Source organism: Mizuhopecten yessoensis, unplaced genomic scaffold, assembly GCF_002113885.1.
Source record: "Mizuhopecten yessoensis strain PY_sf001 unplaced genomic scaffold, ASM211388v2 scaffold8039, whole genome shotgun sequence".
In the NCBI taxonomy this organism is placed as follows: Eukaryota; Metazoa; Mollusca; class Bivalvia; order Pectinida; family Pectinidae; genus Mizuhopecten; species Mizuhopecten yessoensis.
The window spans coordinates 143,006-167,438 of record NW_018407348.1 but is presented as its reverse complement, the minus strand read 5'-3'; the positions used below and the strand labels follow the sequence as shown (position 1 = coordinate 167,438).

The following is a 24,433-nucleotide window of genomic DNA, read 5'->3' as shown; positions in this document are numbered from 1 at the left end:
ACAGACTCAGTGTAAGTAATAGCTAACAGACTCAGTGTAATTAATACTTGGTACTCAGTGTAATTAATACCTGACACTCAGTGTAAGTAATGTCTGACACTCAGTGTAAGTAATACTTGGTACTCAGTATAATTAATACTTGGTACTCAGTGTAATTAATACCTGACACTCAGTGTAAGTAATACCTGACAGGCGCAGTGTAAGTAATACCTGACAGACTCAGTATAAGTAATACCTGACAGACTCGGTGTAAGTAATACCTCACACACTCAGTGTAAGTAATACCTGACAGACTCAGTGTAAGTAAATACCTGACAGACTCGGTGTAAGTAATAACTGACAGACTCAGTGTAAGTAATACCTCACACACTCAGTGTAAGTAATACCTAACAGAATCAGCGTAAGTAATACCTAACAGACTCAGTGTAAGTAATACCTGACAGACTCAGTGTAAGTAATACTTGACATTCAGTGTAAGTAATACCTGACAGACTCAATGTAAGTAATACCTGACAGACTCAGTATACCTGACAGACTTAGTGTAAGTAATACCTGACATTCAGTGGAAGTAATAGCTAACAGAATCAGCATAAGTAATACCTAACAGACTCAGTGTAAGTAATAGCTAACAGACTCAGTGTAAGTAATAGCCAACAGACTCAGTATACCTGACAGACTCAGTGTAAGTAATACCTGACAGACTCAGTATACCTTAATAGCCAACAGACTCAGTATACCTGACAGACTCAGTGTAAGTAATACCTAACAGACTCAGTGTAAGTAATAGCCAACAGACTCAGTGTAAGTAATACTTGACATTCAGTGTAAGTAATACCTGACACTCAGTGTAAGTAATAGCTAACAGAATCAGCATAAGTAATACCTAACAGACTCAGTGTAAGTAATAGCTAACAGACTCAGTGTAAGGAATAGCCAACAGACTCAGTATACCTGACAGGCTCAGTGTAAGTAATACCTGACAGACTCAGTATACCTTACAGACTCAGTGTAAGTAATACCTGACTCTCAGTGTAAGTAATAGCTAACAGAATCAGCGTAAGTAATACCTGACAGACTCAGTGTAAGTAATAGGTAACAGACTCAATGTAAGTAATGTAATAGCCAACAGACTCAGTGAAAGCAATGCCATGTACATTTGTATTACAAAGAAAGAAAAAACCTAAAAGCTTAAATGATTGTCGACTAACTTGAGAATAATCCTTACATCATTTTCCAGGGAACAATGACAAAACTACCTAAGTTTGAGGTAGATTTACCAGCAGTACAGAAGCAGGCTAAGACTCCACTGCTAGAGCGCGATGTCATCATGGCTATTATGTGAGTGGCCTATTTTACATTTGTAGCTGTAATGATTCTAAACATTTGATGGCTATATTTCTTTTATGTTCAACAGAAATTAGTAATCCATTACCGGTAACATTAAGATCCCTCTCTTCAATCCCTTGTCAGGCTAATCCACAAACGTTCTAAAATTAAAAAATTAAAAAAAAACAGGAAATAATCTTTTAGTAACATTCTTAATAAAACCAATATTTTTATCAAAATGTTGATTAAATCTGGCATTGCAAGTTAAAAAGCTTTCAATTGAGATTTTTTTTAAAAAGAAAAATGTTTTTTTCCTGGTTTTGAAATCTTCCCCAGTGACATTCTCTTCCCGTTGTCGTATCTAAGGAAGCGGTGACATTTTAGAATTTACTTGCTTGGTAACGAGTATGGGTCTTGCATTACCCGTCTAATGCACAATCCCTGCTCCCCCACCAAAATAACAAGAGGCCCAATGGGCCTGAATCACTGGCCTGCTATTAATTTTACACTTGTATTCTTAAAAGTGGACTCAAATATAGTTACAGGCAAAATACCAGTGTTTGATACGAAAGAATCTATTAAAAGATTTATACATCTGACCTTGAAAGTTTGAACAAGGACATTAAGTTGAACAGAGACTTTATAGCCTTTCATATCAGCATGTTTCTGGCCAAATAACATTACCCTTGACCTTTAGGTTATTCAGAGGTTGTTTAAAGATTTCAACATATTTGACCTCTGTGACCTTGCAAATGGGTGAAGGTCATTCATTTGAACAAACTTGATAACCCTTCATCCCAGCATGTTACTGGCCAAATATCATCACCCTGGTCCTTTTGGTTATAAAGAAGAAGTCGTTTTCAGTTTTCAACATATTTGACCCCTGTGACCTTGAATATAATTCAAGGTCATTCATTTGAACAAACTTGGTAGCCATTCATCCCAGCATGTTAATGGCAAAATATCAACACCCTAAGCATCTTGGTTATTCAGAAAAAGTTCTTAAAAGGTTTTAACATATTTGACCCTTGTGACCTTGTAAACGGATGAAGGTCATTCATTCAAACAAACTTGGTAGTCCTTTATCCAAGCATGCTACTGGCCAAGTATCATCATCCTAGGCCTTTTGGTTATTGAGAAGAAGTTGGACGACAGACAGACACACAATATTTTGGATACACAATTTTGAGAATGTGTCATAAGTAACAAACAGTTTGACAGTGTTTCAAAGTCGACAGGTGAGTGCGTTTGTTTTTTTATATCATTTGCGAATCAGGGTGTGCAGTGCATTGAATGGCAAGACAATCAGTTGTAGAATGATAATAGGTTTGACAGGTAATGCGCTTTTATACCCAGCGAGACACATACTCATTACCAAGCAAGGGCAAACTAAAAGGTTTATTTGAATTTCAATTAAAGTCTTTTTACCTTGCACTGTCAGCTTTAAGTTACAAGCATAGCTGACTGGAAACTCAGCTGTAAACTTGACTTTAGTCTTTTTTCTTGGAAAGCTTGATTTTTTTGTTAACAAGTGTGGTTGGACTTTATATACACACATGACACTTATAAACATTTTAATACATCTGATCAGTTGTGTCATAGTAAGTTGTAGGTACTTTTTAAGCACATCTGTCCCAAATTAGGCAGAAAGTACTTCTAAATGATTATACTTCAGATTTGAGAAAGTAAAAGTCTGGCTCTCTTGGCCCCTCTTGATTGAAAACACTTGTGTCTTTATGTATAAATTATTACTGTAGATTACCATTTGTATATCAATTTGCACACAATAAGTTTCCTATCAAATAACTTCTAAGCAAAAAAAAAGGGAAAAAAAGAAAATGGAATTGCCTCCCCTCAGTCATAAAATAATGTACCAGTACTATCTTTTATATCCGTACAAGTAGCAAGATTGAAACAATGTGTCAGGGTGGGACTGAAATTAAAAATATTAGATACATCAATATGTTGTAGATACAGGGTATTAGAATGAAATGGACTTTGAACTTTGACATTGAATGTGTTGTATGTGTTGTAAAATTGAGACAAATGAACTATTTGAATTTTGTTGTAGATATGGCCAACTGTACATTGTTATTCTGAGACATCAGCCCCGCCCTGGGTCCATAGGGGCGGAGATTGTACTGTACCAGATCATCAGGTACCTGTCTCAACTCAACATACAGTCTCAATGTCCTGTTTATTACTCAGATTTCTAATACATTTATTTCATTTTATCAAACAATGCATGCATTAACGTACAATTCTTGACCTCAATGTTAATGTATTGTTTATAAAAACTAGGTCTCGCTGGTGGAAAGGGGTCAGTGTTGATAAATTTTGTCATAATCTCATAAAAATTTCTTGAAATTTCAAATTTGTCTTTACTAAGAAAACTTTAGAGTTTCCAACTTAAAATTTAACACTTATTGATGTACAGTTGTGGGACCGCACAACGCACCAAAATAGCGTGCGCACATCGTGCATACACTGTCTGCACATTGTTCACACATGGTGCGCACAACTGTGCGATTTAACAATCGTTCGCTTTGTTGTGCGCTTCTCTCCGCACAAATCTACGATTTGGTAGAATTGGTTGATCAATATTACGGAATGAAAAAAATCTGGAGCCCTCGTATGGAAAAGGAACACTGTATATATAAATTGCTCATCAAATTAATTAGGGTTATGTTTAATTTTACAATGGGTGTTACACAGCATTACAGTCACCGTGAGACTGTCAAGAGTGGGTCTAGCTCCCAGGTAACAGAACAGGTAAATAACATTTTGATGATTGATCAGAGTTTTACCTGGCCTGTGCCTTACAAAGAGAGCTGATATGTGATACCGTATGACAGTTATGAAAACATAACTGGACGTTAGGTATTTGTTATTTGCATTTATTTTGGTCTATATCATCCCTTCACCTGGATTTTCACACCTTGGCGAGTTACGTAAGTGCCTCGGGTGGGTAAAACTACGGTCCAGGTACAGGTACAAAGTGGCTAGGTTTACCTGTATACGTGACCGTGTCAATACATGTATTTGTTATTTTACATGTGTTGATTTGGGTTTTGTAAAAACACTGCAAACATCATTTCTGAATTTAAAAAATATAGTTAGAAAGTTTAGCTTATATAATTATGTAGCTAGAATATAGAAATATACCTAAAAAGCAAGTTTATATGTTTAAACACGAGGCCGTATTTATTGTTAAGCCATTTCTCAATTTACAACAATGGCTATTGTCATTGCACAACGTTCGTTCATCATCCACACAAATGTGTGCAAGCAATAATTGTCCAGATTTCAATCGTTCGCCCATCGTGCATACATCATGCACACTCCGTGCGCACACCACACATCGTGTAACGTTGTGCGTTCCCACAACTGTATTACTAGTGTTTCCATTAAGATAGAAATAATTTTAGGGACCAAACACTTTCAACATTTTATGTGACTGAACACTTTTAGGGATGGTCCAGCAAGAAAAACCAATGTGTTGAAGCTGGACATGAGTGGACGCTTTGCTATCAACATTGTCGACAATCTAATCCTGGTTCATCACCAAGCTTCCAGAGTAAGTGTTATCATTGCAGTAGAAAACTTTTTCTTCTTATCACTGAAGTCATTTAAATCCTATAAAACTATGCTTTCAATGAAAAAAAGTTATCCTGTAAAACAATGCTTTCAATGAGATTTTTTTATCCTGTAAAACAATACTTTCAATGGCATTTTTTATCCTGTTATTAGTACTGTTGGGGGAAATTTAAAGTGTACAGGGTGATTTACAGTTACTTTTACTAATTTGTTTTTCCTTTTTTTTCAGACATCTGTGGTATTTGATATTCTCCTAGAAGGAGAATCGGATGGCTTTGTAACATTCCATTATCCAGTTGTCTCCCCTTTGCCAATTAAACCTTTTACAATGCTACTCCCTTGTAAGTAGTCTAGATTAATTAAAGTTACGGTCATACATTTTTATGTTTTTCACAAATGGCAGGCAGTTTAGGGTGTCACTATCATCCAGTTTAAACAATTATGACTTCATGAAGTCCAGTTTGCCTTCTTAGTCTCGTGAACTGTAACATAGCCTCATATCATGATTATATTCATGGTCTCAGTTTGTCTCATGATTTTATGAAATTGTAAATCAGTTCAAAATGGCTTCCTAGCTTTATGATCTATCATATTAGTATAAGTCACCTGTTAACATTAGATAAACTCATTTTAAATGCTTACATATCAATTTAAATGCGTGATGTTCCATTTTTCAGCACTAAATCTACAAACAGGAGCGAACAAAATGGAGTATTCGTGTGAGTTATGTATCCTTTTATTGATGTGTTATGGAGACTCACAGACAAATCTTGTCAGTTCAGACATACTTAGTCATCACTTCAGACACATGCTGTCATTGATTTCTGAAAAAAAAATCTGCAATAAAATAATTGCTGAATCATGTATCTTGAGTATTAGTACAATGTTGTAAATGTATAATCTTAGTTTGGTACAAATGACTAACAGGTAATTGTTTTATTACTGTGTACAATTGTATATGAAGAAAAGATATTTCTGAGAGTAATGGGAACCTTTCTTTTTGACATTTTGAAATGTTAGAATCCTTGTGTTAACGACCATGCATTTTGTGACATCTGAAAATATTGACTTTCTTAACATCCTTTCAAGATTCACCAAACTGGATTGTCTTTCAGCCCAACATAATAATAGATGCTAAGTTAGGTAAGTGGTTCTACAGATATGGTAATGTTGATAAACTAGGATTAGGACTAGAAAAAATTAAATGTTCAAATTGTAATTGTTTTACTGTAAATGATTACAGTACACGGGTAATTATTTTATTACTGTCAAAAAAATAAAAAATAAAGTGTACAACATTTGATGTAGCGCCCTATCTAGCTAGAATAAGCTACTCTAAAGCGCTTTACACTACATAGATACACAATTCATACAATCAATATAATTACCATATTCATTTATCAATAGAATTTTGAGGAATTCACATGAACTGCCTTATCAGGCGCTAACTATTGTTCACAACACACAGGTATTTTTGTTGTCTTAATTTTTACAAAACACAGGTAAATATATTCTTCTAAAACATTGGTCATATATATAAATAATAATAATAAAGGCTTTATTTATTCTTGATAACATATTGAGCATGAAGCTCATCTTACATATGATCAAGATATAATGTATGATAAAATGTATGATATTTAAGACAAAAATAATCCTTTATCCAACTATGTTTCGATATCATATTATAATTTATAACAATTAAAACTGGGTACTGGCTTCAGGACATCTGTAGTATGTGTTAACATGCTGTATCTGCTGTTTTGTTCTTGTTGCCTGTGGTACATGTAAACATACTGTGTCTGGTGTTTTGTTCAGGCTGTCTGTAAACATGCTGTATCTGGTGTTTTATTCAGGTTGTCTGTGGTACCTGTAAACATGCTGTATATGCTGTTTTGATCAGGTTGTCTGTGGTACCTGTAAACATGCTGTATGTGCTGTTTTGTTCTGGTTGTCTGTGGTACCTGTTAACATGCTGTATCTGCTGTTTTATTCAGGTTGTCTGTGGTACCTGTAAACATGCTGTATATGCTGTTCTGATCAGGTTGTCTGTGGTACCTGTACACATGCTGTATGTGCTGTTTTGTTCTGGTTGTCTGTGGTACCTGTTAACATGCTGTATTTGCTGTTTTATTCAGGTTGTCTGTGGTATGTGAAACTGCTGTCGGGACCTCTTGTGGTGATGATCCCTGACAAGGTACAAATGATTACTGTACTACCTGGACTTATCCACTACTGTATACATTTAATTATAGATAAATTAACAGAAATCCACTACTGTATACATTTAATTATAGATAAATTAACAGAAATCCACTACTGTATACATTTAATTATAGATAAATTAACAGGAATCCACTACTGTATACATTTAATTATAGATAAATTAACAGAAATCCACTACTGTATACATTTAATTATAGATAAATTAACAGAAATCCACTACTGTATACATTTAATTATAGATAAATTAACAGAAATCCACTACTGTATACATTTAATTATAGATAAATTAACAGAAATCCACTACTGTATACATTTAATTATAGATAAATTAACAGAAATCCACTACTGTATACATTTAATTATAGATAAATTAACAGAAATCCACTACTGTATACATTTAATTATAGATAAATTAACAGAAATCCACTACTGTATACATTTAATTATAGATAAATTAACAGAAATCCACTACTGTATACATTTAATTATAGATAAATTAACAGAAATCCACTACTGTATACATTTAATTATAGATAAATTAACAGAAATCCACTACTGTATACATTTAATTATAGATAAATTAACAGAAATCCACTACTGTATACATTTAATTATAGATAAATTAACAGAAATCCACTACTGTATACATTTAATTATAGATAAATTAACAGAAATCCACTACTGTATACATTTAATTATAGATAAATTAACAGAAATCCACTACTGTATACATTTAATTATAGATAAATTAACAGAAATCCACTACTGTATACATTTAATTATAGATAAATTAACAGAAATCCACTACTGTATACATTTAATTATAGATAAATTAACAGAAATCCACTACTGTATACATTTAATTATAGATAAATTAACAGAAATCCACTACTGTATACATTTAATTATAGATAAATTAACAGAAATCCACTACTGTATACATTTAATTATAGATAAATTAACAGAAATCCACTACTGTATACATTTAATTATAGATAAATTAACAGAAATCCACTACTGTATACATTTAATTATAGATAAATTAACAGAAATCCACTACTGTATACATTTAATTATAGATAAATTAACAGAAATCCACTACTGTATACATTTAATTATAGATAAATTAACAGAAATCCACTACTGTATACATTTAATTATAGATAAATTAACAGAAATCCACTACTGTATACATTTAATTATAGATAAATTAACAGAAATCCACTACTGTATACATTTAATTATAGATAAATTAACAGAAATCCACTACTGTATACATTTAATTATAGATAAATTAACAGAAATCCACTACTGTATACATTTAATTATAGATAAATTAACAGAAATCCACTACTGTATACATTTAATTATAGATAAATTAACAGAAATCCACTACTGTATACATTTAATTATAGATAAATTAACAGAAATCCACTACTGTATACATTTAATTATAGATAAATTAACAGAAATCCACTACTGTATACATTTAATTATAGATAAATTAACAGAAATCCACTACTGTATACATTTAATTATAGATAAATTAACAGAAATCCACTACTGTATACATTTAATTATAGATAAATTAACAGAAATCCACTACTGTATACATTTAATTATAGATAAATTAACAGAAATCCACTACTGTATACATTTAATTATAGATAAATTAACAGAAATCCACTACTGTATACATTTAATTATAGATAAATTAACAGAAATCCACTACTGTATACATTTAATTATAGATAAATTAACAGAAATCCACTACTGTATACATTTAATTATAGATAAATTAACAGAAATCCACTACTGTATACATTTAATTATAGATAAATTAACAGAAATCCACTACTGTATACATTTAATTATAGATAAATTAACAGAAATCCACTACTGTATACATTTAATTATAGATAAATTAACAGAAATCCACTACTGTATACATTTAATTATAGATAAATTAACAGAAATCCACTACTGTATACATTTAATTATAGATAAATTAACAGAAATCCACTACTGTATACATTTAATTATAGATAAATTAACAGAAATCCACTACTGTATACATTTAATTATAGATAAATTAACAGAAATCCACTACTGTATACATTTAATTATAGATAAATTAACAGAAATCCACTACTGTATACATTTAATTATAGATAAATTAACAGAAATCCACTACTGTATACATTTAATTATAGATAAATTAACAGAAATCCACTACTGTATACATTTAATTATAGATAAATTAACAGAAATCCACTACTGTATACATTTAATTATAGATAAATTAACAGAAATCCACTACTGTATACATTTAATTATAGATAAATTAACAGAAATCCACTACTGTATACATTTAATTATAGATAAATTAACAGAAATCCACTACTGTATACATTTAATTATAGATAAATTAACAGAAATCCACTACTGTATACATTTAATTATAGATAAATTAACAGAAATCCACTACTGTATACATTTAATTATAGATAAATTAACAGAAATCCACTACTGTATACATTTAATTATAGATAAATTAACAGAAATCCACTACTGTATACATTTAATTATAGATAAATTAACAGAAATCCACTACTGTATACATTTAATTATAGATAAATTAACAGAAATCCACTACTGTATACATTTAATTATAGATAAATTAACAGAAATCCACTACTGTATACATTTAATTATAGATAAATTAACAGAAATCCACTACTGTATACATTTAATTATAGATAAATTAACAGAAATCCACTACTGTATACATTTAATTATAGATAAATTAACAGAAATCCACTACTGTATACATTTAATTATAGATAAATTAACAGAAATCCACTACTGTATACATTTAATTATAGATAAATTAACAGAAATCCACTACTGTATACATTTAATTATAGATAAATTAACAGAAATCCACTACTGTATACATTTAATTATAGATAAATTAACAGAAATCCACTACTGTATACATTTAATTATAGATAAATTAACAGAAATCCACTACTGTATACATTTAATTATAGATAAATTAACAGAAATCCACTACTGTATACATTTAATTATAGATAAATTAACAGAAATCCACTACTGTATACATTTAATTATAGATAAATTAACAGAAATCCACTACTGTATACATTTAATTATAGATAAATTAACAGAAATCCACTACTGTATACATTTAATTATAGATAAATTAACAGAAATCCACTACTGTATACATTTAATTATAGATAAATTAACAGAAATCCACTACTGTATACATTTAATTATAGATAAATTAACAGAAATCCACTACTGTATACATTTAATTATAGATAAATTAACAGAAATCCACTACTGTATACATTTAATTATAGATAAATTAACAGAAATCCACTACTGTATACATTTAATTATAGATAAATTAACAGAAATCCACTACTGTATACATTTAATTATAGATAAATTAACAGAAATCCACTACTGTATACATTTAATTATAGATAAATTAACAGAAATCCACTACTGTATACATTTAATTATAGATAAATTAACAGAAATCCACTACTGTATACATTTAATTATAGATAAATTAACAGAAATCCACTACTGTATACATTTAATTATAGATAAATTAACAGAAATCCACTACTGTATACATTTAATTATAGATAAATTAACAGAAATCCACTACTGTATACATTTAATTATAGATAAATTAACAGAAATCCACTACTGTATACATTTAATTATAGATAAATTAACAGAAATCCACTACTGTATACATTTAATTATAGATAAATTAACAGAAATCCACTACTGTATACATTTAATTATAGATAAATTAACAGAAATCCACTACTGTATACATTTAATTATAGATAAATTAACAGAAATCCACTACTGTATACATTTAATTATAGATAAATTAACAGAAATCCACTACTGTATACATTTAATTATAGATAAATTAACAGAAATCCACTACTGTATACATTTAATTATAGATAAATTAACAGAAATCCACTACTGTATACATTTAATTATAGATAAATTAACAGAAATCCACTACTGTATACATTTAATTATAGATAAATTAACAGAAATCCACTACTGTATACATTTAATTATAGATAAATTAACAGAAATCCACTACTGTATACATTTAATTATAGATAAATTAACAGAAATCCACTACTGTATACATTTAATTATAGATAAATTAACAGAAATCCACTACTGTATACATTTAATTATAGATAAATTAACAGAAATCCACTACTGTATACATTTAATTATAGATAAATTAACAGAAATCCACTACTGTATACATTTAATTATAGATAAATTAACAGAAATCCACTACTGTATACATTTAATTATAGATAAATTAACAGAAATCCACTACTGTATACATTTAATTATAGATAAATTAACAGAAATCCACTACTGTATACATTTAATTATAGATAAATTAACAGAAATCCACTACTGTATACATTTAATTATAGATAAATTAACAGAAATCCACTACTGTATACATTTAATTATAGATAAATTAACAGAAATCCACTACTGTATACATTTAATTATAGATAAATTAACAGAAATCCACTACTGTATACATTTAATTATAGATAAATTAACAGAAATCCACTACTGTATACATTTAATTATAGATAAATTAACAGAAATCCACTACTGTATACATTTAATTATAGATAAATTAACAGAAATCCACTACTGTATACATTTAATTATAGATAAATTAACAGAAATCCACTACTGTATACATTTAATTATAGATAAATTAACAGAAATCCACTACTGTATACATTTAATTATAGATAAATTAACAGAAATCCACTACTGTATACATTTAATTATAGATAAATTAACAGAAATCCACTACTGTATACATTTAATTATAGATAAATTAACAGAAATCCACTACTGTATACATTTAATTATAGATAAATTAACAGAAATCCACTACTGTATACATTTAATTATAGATAAATTAACAGAAATCCACTACTGTATACATTTAATTATAGATAAATTAACAGAAATCCACTACTGTATACATTTAATTATAGATAAATTAACAGAAATCCACTACTGTATACATTTAATTATAGATAAATTAACAGAAATCCACTACTGTATACATTTAATTATAGATAAATTAACAGAAATCCACTACTGTATACATTTAATTATAGATAAATTAACAGAAATCCACTACTGTATACATTTAATTATAGATAAATTAACAGAAATCCACTACTGTATACATTTAATTATAGATAAATTAACAGAAATCCACTACTGTATACATTTAATTATAGATAAATTAACAGAAATCCACTACTGTATACATTTAATTATAGATAAATTAACAGAAATCCACTACTGTATACATTTAATTATAGATAAATTAACAGAAATCCACTACTGTATACATTTAATTATAGATAAATTAACAGAAATCCACTACTGTATACATTTAATTATAGATAAATTAACAGAAATCCACTACTGTATACATTTAATTATAGATAAATTAACAGAAATCCACTACTGTATACATTTAATTATAGATAAATTAACAGAAATCCACTACTGTATACATTTAATTATAGATAAATTAACAGAAATCCACTACTGTATACATTTAATTATAGATAAATTAACAGAAATCCACTACTGTATACATTTAATTATAGATAAATTAACAGAAATCCACTACTGTATACATTTAATTATAGATAAATTAACAGAAATCCACTACTGTATACATTTAATTATAGATAAATTAACAGAAATCCACTACTGTATACATTTAATTATAGATAAATTAACAGAAATCCACTACTGTATACATTTAATTATAGATAAATTAACAGAAATCCACTACTGTATACATTTAATTATAGATAAATTAACAGAAATCCACTACTGTATACATTTAATTATAGATAAATTAACAGAAATCCACTACTGTATACATTTAATTATAGATAAATTAACAGAGGAGCTTCTATTTGATTGGTTTAAATTATGCTTTATTCAAATTGTTGACAATACATTGAAATACAAATTGTATAGAACAGAATAGGAAACAAAAACAAGCTTCTATTTCAACAGGTACATAATTAAGAAATACCTATAAACATTACACTTTCTTTGCTCTTAAGATGAATACACTCAACAAGAAACTACCAATTTGAATTTTAAAAATTTACAATTCTAGACAGCAGCTGTCACATTAATAACCAAATTTCCACTGATCTTATTTCTTTCAATACATCTCAATGCTGGTTGTAGTGTCGACTCATCAAGTTCCTGCTGCAGAGGAATGACAGTAAAGCTGACATCCTGTCTGTGTGTAGGAATATGATGGTGCCAGGTAAACAGGCCAATTTGCGCACCATTGCTTCTGTCCTGGACATGCTGAACAAAGTCTACCACTCACACCTGGAGTCTGAGATCAACCAGTTGGTACGTGTGGCAGACCCAGTTGATCAGTTGTACCAAGTTGGTATACATATTCACTGATTTTAATTCACAGCTCCCAAACGGTACTACATATACATTATAAAATGTACTATATTTAGCATTGGGACTTGTTTATTGTGACTCATCCTTAACAGTTAACAGTATCATTGCCATCTTAATATAATCCTGATTTGGTTGTGATAGAAATGAGGAGAGGTTGAGAAGTAAAAAATTTTTTTAAAAAAAACATGTACTGTATTATACATTCTACCATTGGATAGGCAACCGACACACAAGCTCGACCCTTAGAACCACGACGCCGCCAAGTCATCATAGACCAGTCTGACGCCTACACACACATCTTCTCAATCTTTGAAGATAGAAAGGTAGGACCGGTCACTGTACATCTAAGTAGACTAGACTCTCCATACAGCAATGTAGAATCACTACATTTATGTAGACCAGACTCATTCACTGAACTAGAAATGTAACATATTTATCAATCCGCCTGAAGAAGCCCTAGAAGGCAGAAAGGCCTAGCGGACGATCTAAAAAATTGATATATATATACTCGAAGCTCGTTTATTCATCAAATTACTGCCTCCTACCTTTATTACAGCAACAGATCTGTGTGTGAGTCTCAACAACTCTACAGATGTATATGATTTGCTGTTATAACTGATTTAATGTATCCTTCAGTGAATAATAACTGATTTGTTTGAACAGGATATGAAGTACAAGTTCATTGTTGCTGTCCTGATAGAATACATCCGCTCACTGAACCAGCACAATATACCAGTTCAGGTAACTATATAGACTCACTGAACCAACACAGTATACCAGTTCATGTAATTATATAGACTCACTGAACCAGCACAGTACACCAGTTCAGGTAATTATATAGACTTACTGAACCAGCACAGTACACCAGTGAGAGCTCCTATTTTCTGGAAATTAAATGAATATGTTCCAGCGTAGGCTTGACTGTCATTATCCGATCAAAAGATGTCAACATTGAATCTTTTACCAAGACTGAAGTGTTAAAAGTATCATTTAGTTAGGTTGATATGCAAATCATTTCCAGACACCATACACAAATATCATACAAGAACTATTTATGAATACATAGTACAGCATCACCTGTATGATAATATATACAAATTACAGCATTACCTGTATGATAATATATACAAATTACACCATTACCTGTATGATAATATATACAATTGACAGCATTACCAGTATGATAATATATACAAATGACAGCATTACATGTATGATAATACATACAAATTACAGCATTACCTGTATGATAATATATACAAATTACACCATTACATGTATGATAATATATACAAATTACAGCATTACCTGTATGATAATATATACAAATTACACCATTACCTGTATGATAATATATACAAATTACACCATTACCTGTATGATAATATATACAATTGACAGCATTACCAGTATGATAATATATACAAATGACAGCATTACATGTATGATAATACATACAAATTACAGCATTACCTGTATGATAATATATACAAATTACACCATTACCTGTATGATAATATATACAAATTTCAGCATTACCATGTATGATAATATATGAATTTAACACATTAAAATGTTATTACCTGTATGAAAAGTACAGCATTACCTGTATGAATTTAACACATTACAATGTCATTACCTGTATGAGAATTACAGCATTACCTGTATGATTTGCTTACCTATTACAGCATTACCTGTACGAGCTTATCATCAATACCTTGGTTCACAACAACTGCTGTTACCAGCTTCATCAGTTTCTCCAGTACCATGTGCTCAGTGACTCCAAACCACTGGTCAGTGTTGAATCTAAATTCCATTAAACTAGCAATATTAATGCTTTGTGTTAGTGGTTGTCTTAAGCATTTAACATCGTCTTAGGCACTTCAATCTCTAATAGTTGATTTTGTTTATTAAAAGAAAATTGTACCATCGGCTGAAGAATTCATTTTACTATGGGTGCGACTATAGAATATATATGGATGTCCATTCTACTGACAAAAACTGTTACTATGCATTGAAAGGCTTTTTTCAAATAGCAAAGTTGATATAAATAAAATAGAATCGACAACAGTGTTCTGCGTGTAAAAATGTTATGGGACCAGTCAGACCAAGATTCAAGCTCTGAAACTCTGATCATTGTGCTTCCCTGGTTCACCTACTGGTACATATGTATATGGAGAATGAAGGGGAGTTTACAGGGTTTTCTCCAGTGTTTTGCCTGCAGTGGGACAGATAGCTTTAAGTCATTTACTACAGGTGCATTCCAAATAGATTGCATTCAACAGAATTGATGGTACTCTTTGCCTTAGCACCATTTATTTCTCCTGCTGTGACATTGCTATGGCAGATACATGTAGCTGAAATCGTTATACACACTGTATAACCATCAATCTGGTGAAATCTAATTAGATAATGGCCTCACAATTTTCTTTTAATAAGCTGTCTGAATAATCTGCTTTTAGAACAGGAGAAAGTACCAAAGATTAGATTGTCAAGAATTCCATTATTTTTAATTATTTCTTCATCCTGAGGATCCTTTTATTACTGTCATATATAATAAAGTGTTTTCTGACACACAACATTATTGATATAAATACTTACAGAAAAGTAAGTGTTGTTTTTCCACCTGATATACTTATAGATATATGTATTATGTACTAAACTCATTGTTTTCCTAACTCGTAGGCTTGCCTGATGCTTTCCTTGGAAAGTGTGTACCCACCGGCTCACCAACTGGCTCTTGATATGCTCAAGGTAAGGGCAGACAACTCAGATAAGTTTTGACTTTATATGATTTAGGTGACACATCACATCATTAATTCAAACAATCATAAATGTATTAGTCTAAAGATGATCTGTTGTGAAACTGATAGATTTTAGTCATGACGCTTAACAGTAAAATAAATATATTTATCTTTCTAAGAGAGTTAATATATTTTTTCATAAAATTGATAATTATAAATACTTGTTGTAAAAGGGTATATTTTATTTATGCTTGACCATATGTAAAATGAGTCTTTGACTCAATATGTTATCAAGTGAAAATAGAAAATAAAGACTATTATTATCTGAAAAAAAGGCTTTTATGATACATTTAAATTCTAATTTGTATAGGTACTCAATTTTAGGTTCAGGAACTATCCTATTTTGTCGTAAAATTTAAAGCAGAACAACAGGATGTCATGGTCAGGAAATAGGATGGTAAAATGGGAAATAGACTTGAAAATGGTTCATGATACCACTCTTATTTCAGTTTTCTTCTGACAAGAGATAAAACTTTACTCAGTAGGAAATCCATCCAAAAGTACCAGGCAATGAATGAACAGGAAATAACCAAAAGAATAGGTTTACTCGTGATCAGTTAATTGATGAAGGAGCTCCACATTGTGTATATGTAAAGGGGAAAAGTGTTATAACCTGAATTATGCCCTGAATTATTGCTGCAGATATAATAATGAATCGTTTGATTTTATTGCAGCGTTTATCTACAGCTAATGAAGAAATAATAGAAGTTCTGCTGTCTAAACAACAGCTACTCCCAGCTTTACGGTGAGCACTTTTATTTTGTTATTCTAACCAAGCATTTTTTGTATCACAATTTGAGTCAATTTATGAGAGAGTGCATTTATATATTTAACTGCACAAAATATAACATACCTAATCGCACCTAGCTAAAGTCCCATCTACATCCACAAAAACTAACGAGGTCAATGTGAATGCAGCAATACATGTGTATTAGATTTTCTAGATAACATACAATTTAACCAAGAATATATTTCGAATTAGCAAAAAAAGGTGCAGCATACCTGCTGAAAAAAACACCAGCGAAATTATCGAAAATGTTAACCACTTTTACGGACTTTTTAGATTATCACTGGACAACTGGTCAGTCCATGTAAAACCATACTTACATATAAGTGACCACAGTATATTTATGTGTACACAGTAGGTGATTAATTGATTACAGTTTACTCATACAGAAGTACATACACATTTGATTTCCTTTGAGTGAAGTTACTGGCGGATGAAGACAATCCGGATCAGTGTTTACAAATGGTTTACCTTTATTTCGAGGTTTAACTCTTTAATGATGACACTCAAAATTCTTTGAAGGACACATGGGATTCGGGTGCACAGTGAAATCACAAAATATTGACATGGCAAATTTAAAACACTATACAGTATCACATTTAAATGATGTCAGATTTCATACATCAGCTGATATGTAATGTTAAAGAACATTTTGATTTCAAATACTTTTAAGCATTTCCTAGTCAGTATTTAGATACGTTCATAGTAATACCCCCCGTTATTTACGGTGATATAGGTTATACTGTAATTGGGTTGTCTGTCTATCTTTCATTATTGAAAACTTGAATAATACTTGGTACTCATAACACTTACACTGAAACAATGTCAGTTAAGTGTTACTTTGGTTATTTATGGAGCTATGGGGTTACAGAGCTATAGGGTTATGGAGCTATGGGGTTACAGAGCTATGGAGCTATGGGGTTATAGGGCTGTGTGGTTATGGAGCTATTGGGTTATGGAGCTATAGGGTTATGGAGCTATGGGGTTATGGAGCTATAGGGTTATGGAGCTATGGGATTATGGAGCTATGGGGTTACAGAGCTATGGGGTTATGGAAGCTATGGGGTTATGGAGCTATGGGGTTATGGAGTTATGGAGCTATGGGGTTATGGAGCGATGGGGTTATGGAGTTATGGAGCTATGGAGTTATGGAGCTATGGAGTTATGGAGCTATGGGGTTATGGAGCTATGGGGTTATGTGGTTACAGAGCTATGGGGTTATGGAGCTATGGGGTTATGGAGCTATGGAGTTATGTGGTTATGGGGTTATGGAGCTATGGGTGAATGGAGCTATTGGGTTATGGAGCTATGGGGTTACAGAGCTATGGGGTTATGGAGCTATGGGGTTATGGAGCTATGGGGTTACAGAGCTAAGGGGCTATGGGGTTACAGAGCTATGGGGTTATAGAGCTATGGGGTTATAGAGCTATGGGGTTACAGAGCTATGGGTTTATGGAGCTATGGGGTTATGGAGCTATGAGGTTACAGAGCTAAGGGGCTATGGGGTTATGGAGCTATGGGGTTACGGAGCTATGGGGTTACAGAGCTATGGGGTTATGGAGCTATGGGGTTATAGAGCTATGGGGTTACAGAGCTATGGAGCTATGGGATTATAGGGCTGTGTGGTTATGGAGCTATTGGGTTATGGAGCTATGGAGCTTTGGGGTTACGGAGCTATGGGGTTACAAAGCTATGGAGCTATGGGGTTATGGAGCTATGGGTTTACGGAGCTATGGGGTTACGGAGTTTTGGGGTTATGGAGCTATGGAGCTATGGGGTTACGTTACGGAACTATGGGGTTATAGAGCTATGTGGTTATGGAGCTATTGGGTTATGGAGCTATGGAGCTAATGGGTTATGGAGCTATGGGGTTACGGAGCTATGGAGCTATGGGGTTATAGAGCTATGTGGTTATGGAGCTATTGGGTTATAGAGCTATGGAGCTATGGGGTTATGGAGCTATGGGGTTATTGAGCTATGGGGTTATGGAGCTATGGGGTTACGTTACGGAGCTATGGGGTTACGGAGCTTTGGGGTTAAGGAGTTATGGAGCTATGGGGTTATAGAGCTATGTGGTTATGGAGCTATTGGGTTATAGAGCTATGGAGCTATGGGGTTAGGGAGCTGTGGGGTTACGGAGCTATGGAGCTATGGGGTTATAGAGCTATGGGGTTATGAAGCTATGGGGTTACGGAGCTATGGGGTTACGGAGCTATGGAGCTATGGGGTTACGTTACGGAGCTATGGGGTTACGGAGCTTTGGGGTTAAGGAGCTATGGGGTTATGGAGCTATGGGGTTACGGAGCTATGGACGTATGGACCTATGGGGTTATAGAGCTATGGGGTTATGGACCTATGGGGTTACGGAACTATGGGGTTACGGAGCTATGAGGTTACATAGCTCCATAACCCCATAGCTCCATAACCCCATAGCTCTGTAACCCCATAGCAATAACAAAAGCAACACCTCATTGACATTGTTTTGTCTAATAAAAATGTTTACCTCCTCCCAAAGTGTTGTATCGCTTGTTTTCAAATGTTCTTTTAAAAAACTGTTGTACAGTTCTTGATGCAGGAAAGTGGTAAAAGTCTGCCATCGTGGCCGCGCCAGTTCTTAGTGCAGGACAGTGGTATAAGTCTGCCATTGTGGCCACGTCAGTTCTTGGTGTAGGACAGTGCCATAAGTCTGCCATCATGGCCACGTCAGTCCTTGGTGTAGGACAGTGGTATAAGTCTGACATCGTGGCCACGTCAGTTCTTGGTGTAGGACAGTGGTATCAGTCTGCAATCGTGGCCACGTCAGTTCTTAGTGTAGGACAGTGGTATAAGTCTGCCAATGTAGCCACGTCAGTTCTTGGTGTAGGACAGTGGTATAAGTCTGCCATCGTGGCCACGTCAGTTCTTGTTGTAGGACAATGGTATAAGTCTGACATCGTGGCCACGTCAGGTCTTGGTGTAGGACAGTGGTATCAGTCTGCAATCGTGGCCACGTCAGTTCTTGTTGTAGGATAGTAGTATAAGTCTGGCATTGTGGCCATGTCAGTTCTTGTTGTAGGACAGTGGTATAAGTCTGCAATCGTGGTCACGTCAGTTCTTGTTGTAGGACGGTGGTATCAGTCTGCCATCGTGGCCATGTCAGTTCTTGTTGTAGGACAATGGTATAAGTCTGCCATCGTGGCCACGTCAGTTCTTGTTGTAGGACGGTGGTATCAGTCTGCCATCGTGGCCACGTCAGTTCTTGTTGTAGGATAGTAGTATAAGTCTGGCATTGTGGCCATGTCAGTTCTTGTTGTAGGACAGTGGTATAAGTCTGCCATCGTAGCCAGGTCAGTTCTTGTTGTAGGACAGTGGTATAAGTCTGCCATCGTGGCCACATCAGTTCTTGGTGTAGGACGGTGGTATAAGTCTGACATCGTGGCCACGTCAGTTCTTGGTGTAGGATGGTGGTATAAGTCTGACATCGTGGCCAAGCCAGTTCTTGTTGTAGGACAGTGGCCACGTCAGTTGTTGCTCTGAATTAGGGGCCCATGGGTGCACCTATGTTGAATATAGATATCTTACATTTATTAGATGGATTAGATAGGAGAAAAAAATATTCGAGGTAATTACCCAGTACACATAACAGTACAGAGTGAAACATTCAGGTTATATATAGGTAAGAAATCATTTTGATTCTCTTTCCCAATGAGTTAATAGATAGGTCTCTCCGGTAACATCACAGTAAATCGTATAATATTACACTTCATTTTTGTAACCTTGACATTTGACCTTGACCTTTGTTACCTTGCTTATTATATTCTTAAGTGTGGTTACAAAGCATTGGGTCTTACGGACTTATTGTGAGTATTAGTATTAGACATTGCAATATTTTGTCCATTTACAGGTTTATACGTAGTGTCGGAATCACAGACACAGTCTCAGCTCGGAAATTCCTAGAGGCAGCCAAGTCCACTGAGAATAATATGCTGTTCTATACCGTCTTTAAATTCTTCGAGCAGAGAAACATACGACTCAGAAATCACCCTAAATTCCCCCAAGGTAAAATAAAATTGAAAGTTGATATACATATTAGTTCACTTTTAACCAGTATTGAAAATTATTCATTAAATAAAAGTTGTTATTTTTATACCACAGTGAAAATTAACAAAATATCTTTAAATCTTTAACTAGTGCATATAATAAGCCTTGCTCAGATTTAAATATGAAAATGAAGAAAACAAAATTGAACATTAATAACATATAATTTAACATTTGAACCAATTACATTGTCCTTGACACTTTGACATCATAAAAGTTGGATATCATCCGCCCACAATCAATGGAGAGGGATTTTGACATTTTGATCCTTAAAGCTGAGCTCTTTAACTGATTATTATTTATTTCAAAAATATCTAAAACGTAATGAAGCACACTTGTATAGCAGAATACTTCAATATTTTTGTTTGTGATCATGAAATATAAATGGAAAACCTGTTGATATCATCTCTTGTGTATTATAGATATTGTATAGTTAATATACAGATACAGGAATATAGCAATCACATGTTCTGTTTGCCTGTGAGAACGAATGATCATACAAAGTTCAAACTTGCTGTTTGGGTTGCCCAAATGGATGTGAACAAAGCTATTGTTTTTTGGCGTGGTTTGCCAGAGGTCACCATTGCTTAAACAAAAAAAGTTACTTTGTTTGGTTGGCCAGACTGTCAGAGATCAAGGTCACTGTTGCTAACAATAAATTTTGGCTTCTGTGAGTAATAACTTGAAAACTATTTGTCATACATAGTTCAAACTTGGTGTATGAGTAACCCTAGCATGTGTACTCCACTAGTCATTAATGTTACTTATAAATGGATGATTGTACAAAGTCTGTAGAATGAGTAGCAAATCCTCATAGAATTATTGTAAAGTAGATTGTACAGATTTTTGTTTGAGTATCGTGCCATTCTCGGACACAAGTCAAGGATCAATGATTGGTCAATAGTAAAATAAAATTGTCTTTTTCGGAGGAGTATGCTACATGTACCTATACAATAACCTCCTCAATTTGGTTTTTCGATATATTTGTTGCACAGTTGGGTCAAGACACTTCAGTTGACAAGGTACATTTTAGTTCTTTCAGTTAAGAGATAGTCAGTCTAGCCTTGCTGAGTGTTTACTTTGAATAACACCGTTGTTGATTATTATAAGTCCCCTACCGGTGAAACTGGGGGGACTATAGTTTTCCTCTCCGTCCGTCTGTGTACATACATACGTAACACCAATGTTTGTCAGCACTCTAGCGGCTTCATTCCTTGTTCAAATTTCAGGGTTGTTAGGTAAAGGTCAAGGTCACTGTTACTATTTTTTTTTTAAACTTGTCATTGCTCTAGCGGCTTCATTCCTTGAGGAATTTGAATCAAACTTCGTACAATTAGAAAGGACCATAATATCTTGGACATGTTAGAGTTTCAGGGTTGTAGGGTCAAGGTCAAAGTAACCGTTACAATTTTTAGAAAATCCTTGTCAGCTCTCTAGTGGCTTCATTCCTGGAGGAATTTTGATCAAACTTCACACAATTACAAAGGACCATAATATCTTCGACAAGTTTGAGTTACAGGGTTGTCCGGTCAAGGTCACCATTTCTATTTTTAGAAAATCCTTGTTAGCGCTCTAGCGGCTTCATTCCTTGAGGGATTTTTATCAAACTTCACAAAATATAAAAGGACCATAATACTTGGATAAGTTTGAGTTTCATGGTTGTCTGGTCACGGTCAAGGTCACCGTTTCTATTTTTAGAAAATCCTTGTCAGGACTTTTTTGGCTTCATTCCTTGAGGGATTTTGAGCAATTTTCATACAATTACAAAGAACCATAATATCTCAGACAGGTTCAAGTTTCAGGGTTGTTGGGTCAAGGTTACCGTTAGTATTTTTAGAAAATCCTTGTTAGCGCTCTAGCGGCTTCATTCCTGGAGGGATTTTTATCAAACTTCACAAAATAACAAAGGACCATAATATCTTGGACAACTTTGAGTTTCAGGGTTGTCTAGTCAAGGTCAAGGTCACCGTTTCTATTTTTAGAAAATCCTTGTCAGTGCTCTAGCGGCTTCATTCCTAGAGGGATTTTGTTCAAATCTCACACAATTACAAAGGATCATAATATATCAGACAATTTCGAGTTTCAGGCTTGTAGGGTCAAGGTCACTGTTAGTATTTTTAGAAAATCCTTGTCGGCGCTCTAGCGGCTTCATTCCATTAGGGATTTTGATCAAACTTCACGCAATTGCAAAGGTCCATAATATCTCGGACATATTTGAAATAGCATGTAAATTCAAGTTCAAGGGGCCGTAGCACTGTTAAAAGGGCAATGATAAACTGATTAAACTGGATAAGTAACACGTTATTACGCATTGGTGATGATATTCACGTCTCTTAATCACCCTTTCTGGTAATAAATTTAATAACACAACAGCAACAAAATATAACAATCATTTATTTTAAATAATTCCTCTGTAATAATACTAAAATTACAATTACTTGTATTATTATTACATTAAAATCAATAACAAGCTAATTGTGTACTTTTTATTTTCCCAAATTAACACCAAAGGGCACCATTTTTTTAAATCATTACAATGAAATAGGTAGCGGGGGTCGGGAGGGGACATGCATTACTTTAGCAATACTCAGTATGCTTGTTTTTCTTAAAAGTCCTGCAAGATATGGGTTTCTTTTCAAAAATGATCTATCAAAGCTACTGCCATGATAGAAAAAAACAGTCTTCAATGTCAACTTAGAGTTTTGGTAGAGGTACAGGTATCCTTAGTGGAGATTGTATTACAAATAATACATATATATGTGTATTACTTGTAGTGCTATGTGTGTATAACAGTTAGTACTATGTGTATTACATTTAGTATTATATGTATTAAATTAAGTATTGTGTGTATAACATTTAGTACTATGTGTATTACATTTAGTATAATATGTATAACATTTAGTACTATGTGTATTACATTTAGTATAATATGTATAACATTTAGTACTATGTGTATAACAATTTGTATTGTGTATATTACATTAAGTACTATGTGTATTACATTAAGTTCTATGTGTATAACATTTAGTATAATATGTAT

General features: G+C 32.5%; 1 protein-coding gene across 1 annotated transcript in view; it reads left to right on the top strand.

Annotated features, from left to right (window-relative positions):
• The window catches only part of LOC110454734 (uncharacterized protein C18orf8-like), a 34,159-nt gene that overhangs the window by 6,493 nt on the left and 3,233 nt on the right, over nt 1–24,433 (top strand). The window contains exons 7-20 of the mRNA XM_021504410.1: nt 1,214–1,338; nt 3,398–3,484; nt 4,798–4,903; nt 5,153–5,264; nt 5,601–5,651; nt 6,013–6,066; nt 7,062–7,120; nt 13,492–13,665; nt 13,944–14,048; nt 14,389–14,466; nt 15,414–15,518; nt 16,411–16,479; nt 17,204–17,274; nt 21,200–21,354. Of these exons, the coding sequence (XP_021360085.1) occupies nt 1,214–1,338; nt 3,398–3,484; nt 4,798–4,903; nt 5,153–5,264; nt 5,601–5,651; nt 6,013–6,066; nt 7,062–7,120; nt 13,492–13,665; nt 13,944–14,048; nt 14,389–14,466; nt 15,414–15,518; nt 16,411–16,479; nt 17,204–17,274; nt 21,200–21,354 (1,351 nt within the window). The remainder of the gene's footprint in view (nt 1–1,213; nt 1,339–3,397; nt 3,485–4,797; nt 4,904–5,152; nt 5,265–5,600; nt 5,652–6,012; nt 6,067–7,061; nt 7,121–13,491; nt 13,666–13,943; nt 14,049–14,388; nt 14,467–15,413; nt 15,519–16,410; nt 16,480–17,203; nt 17,275–21,199; nt 21,355–24,433) is intronic.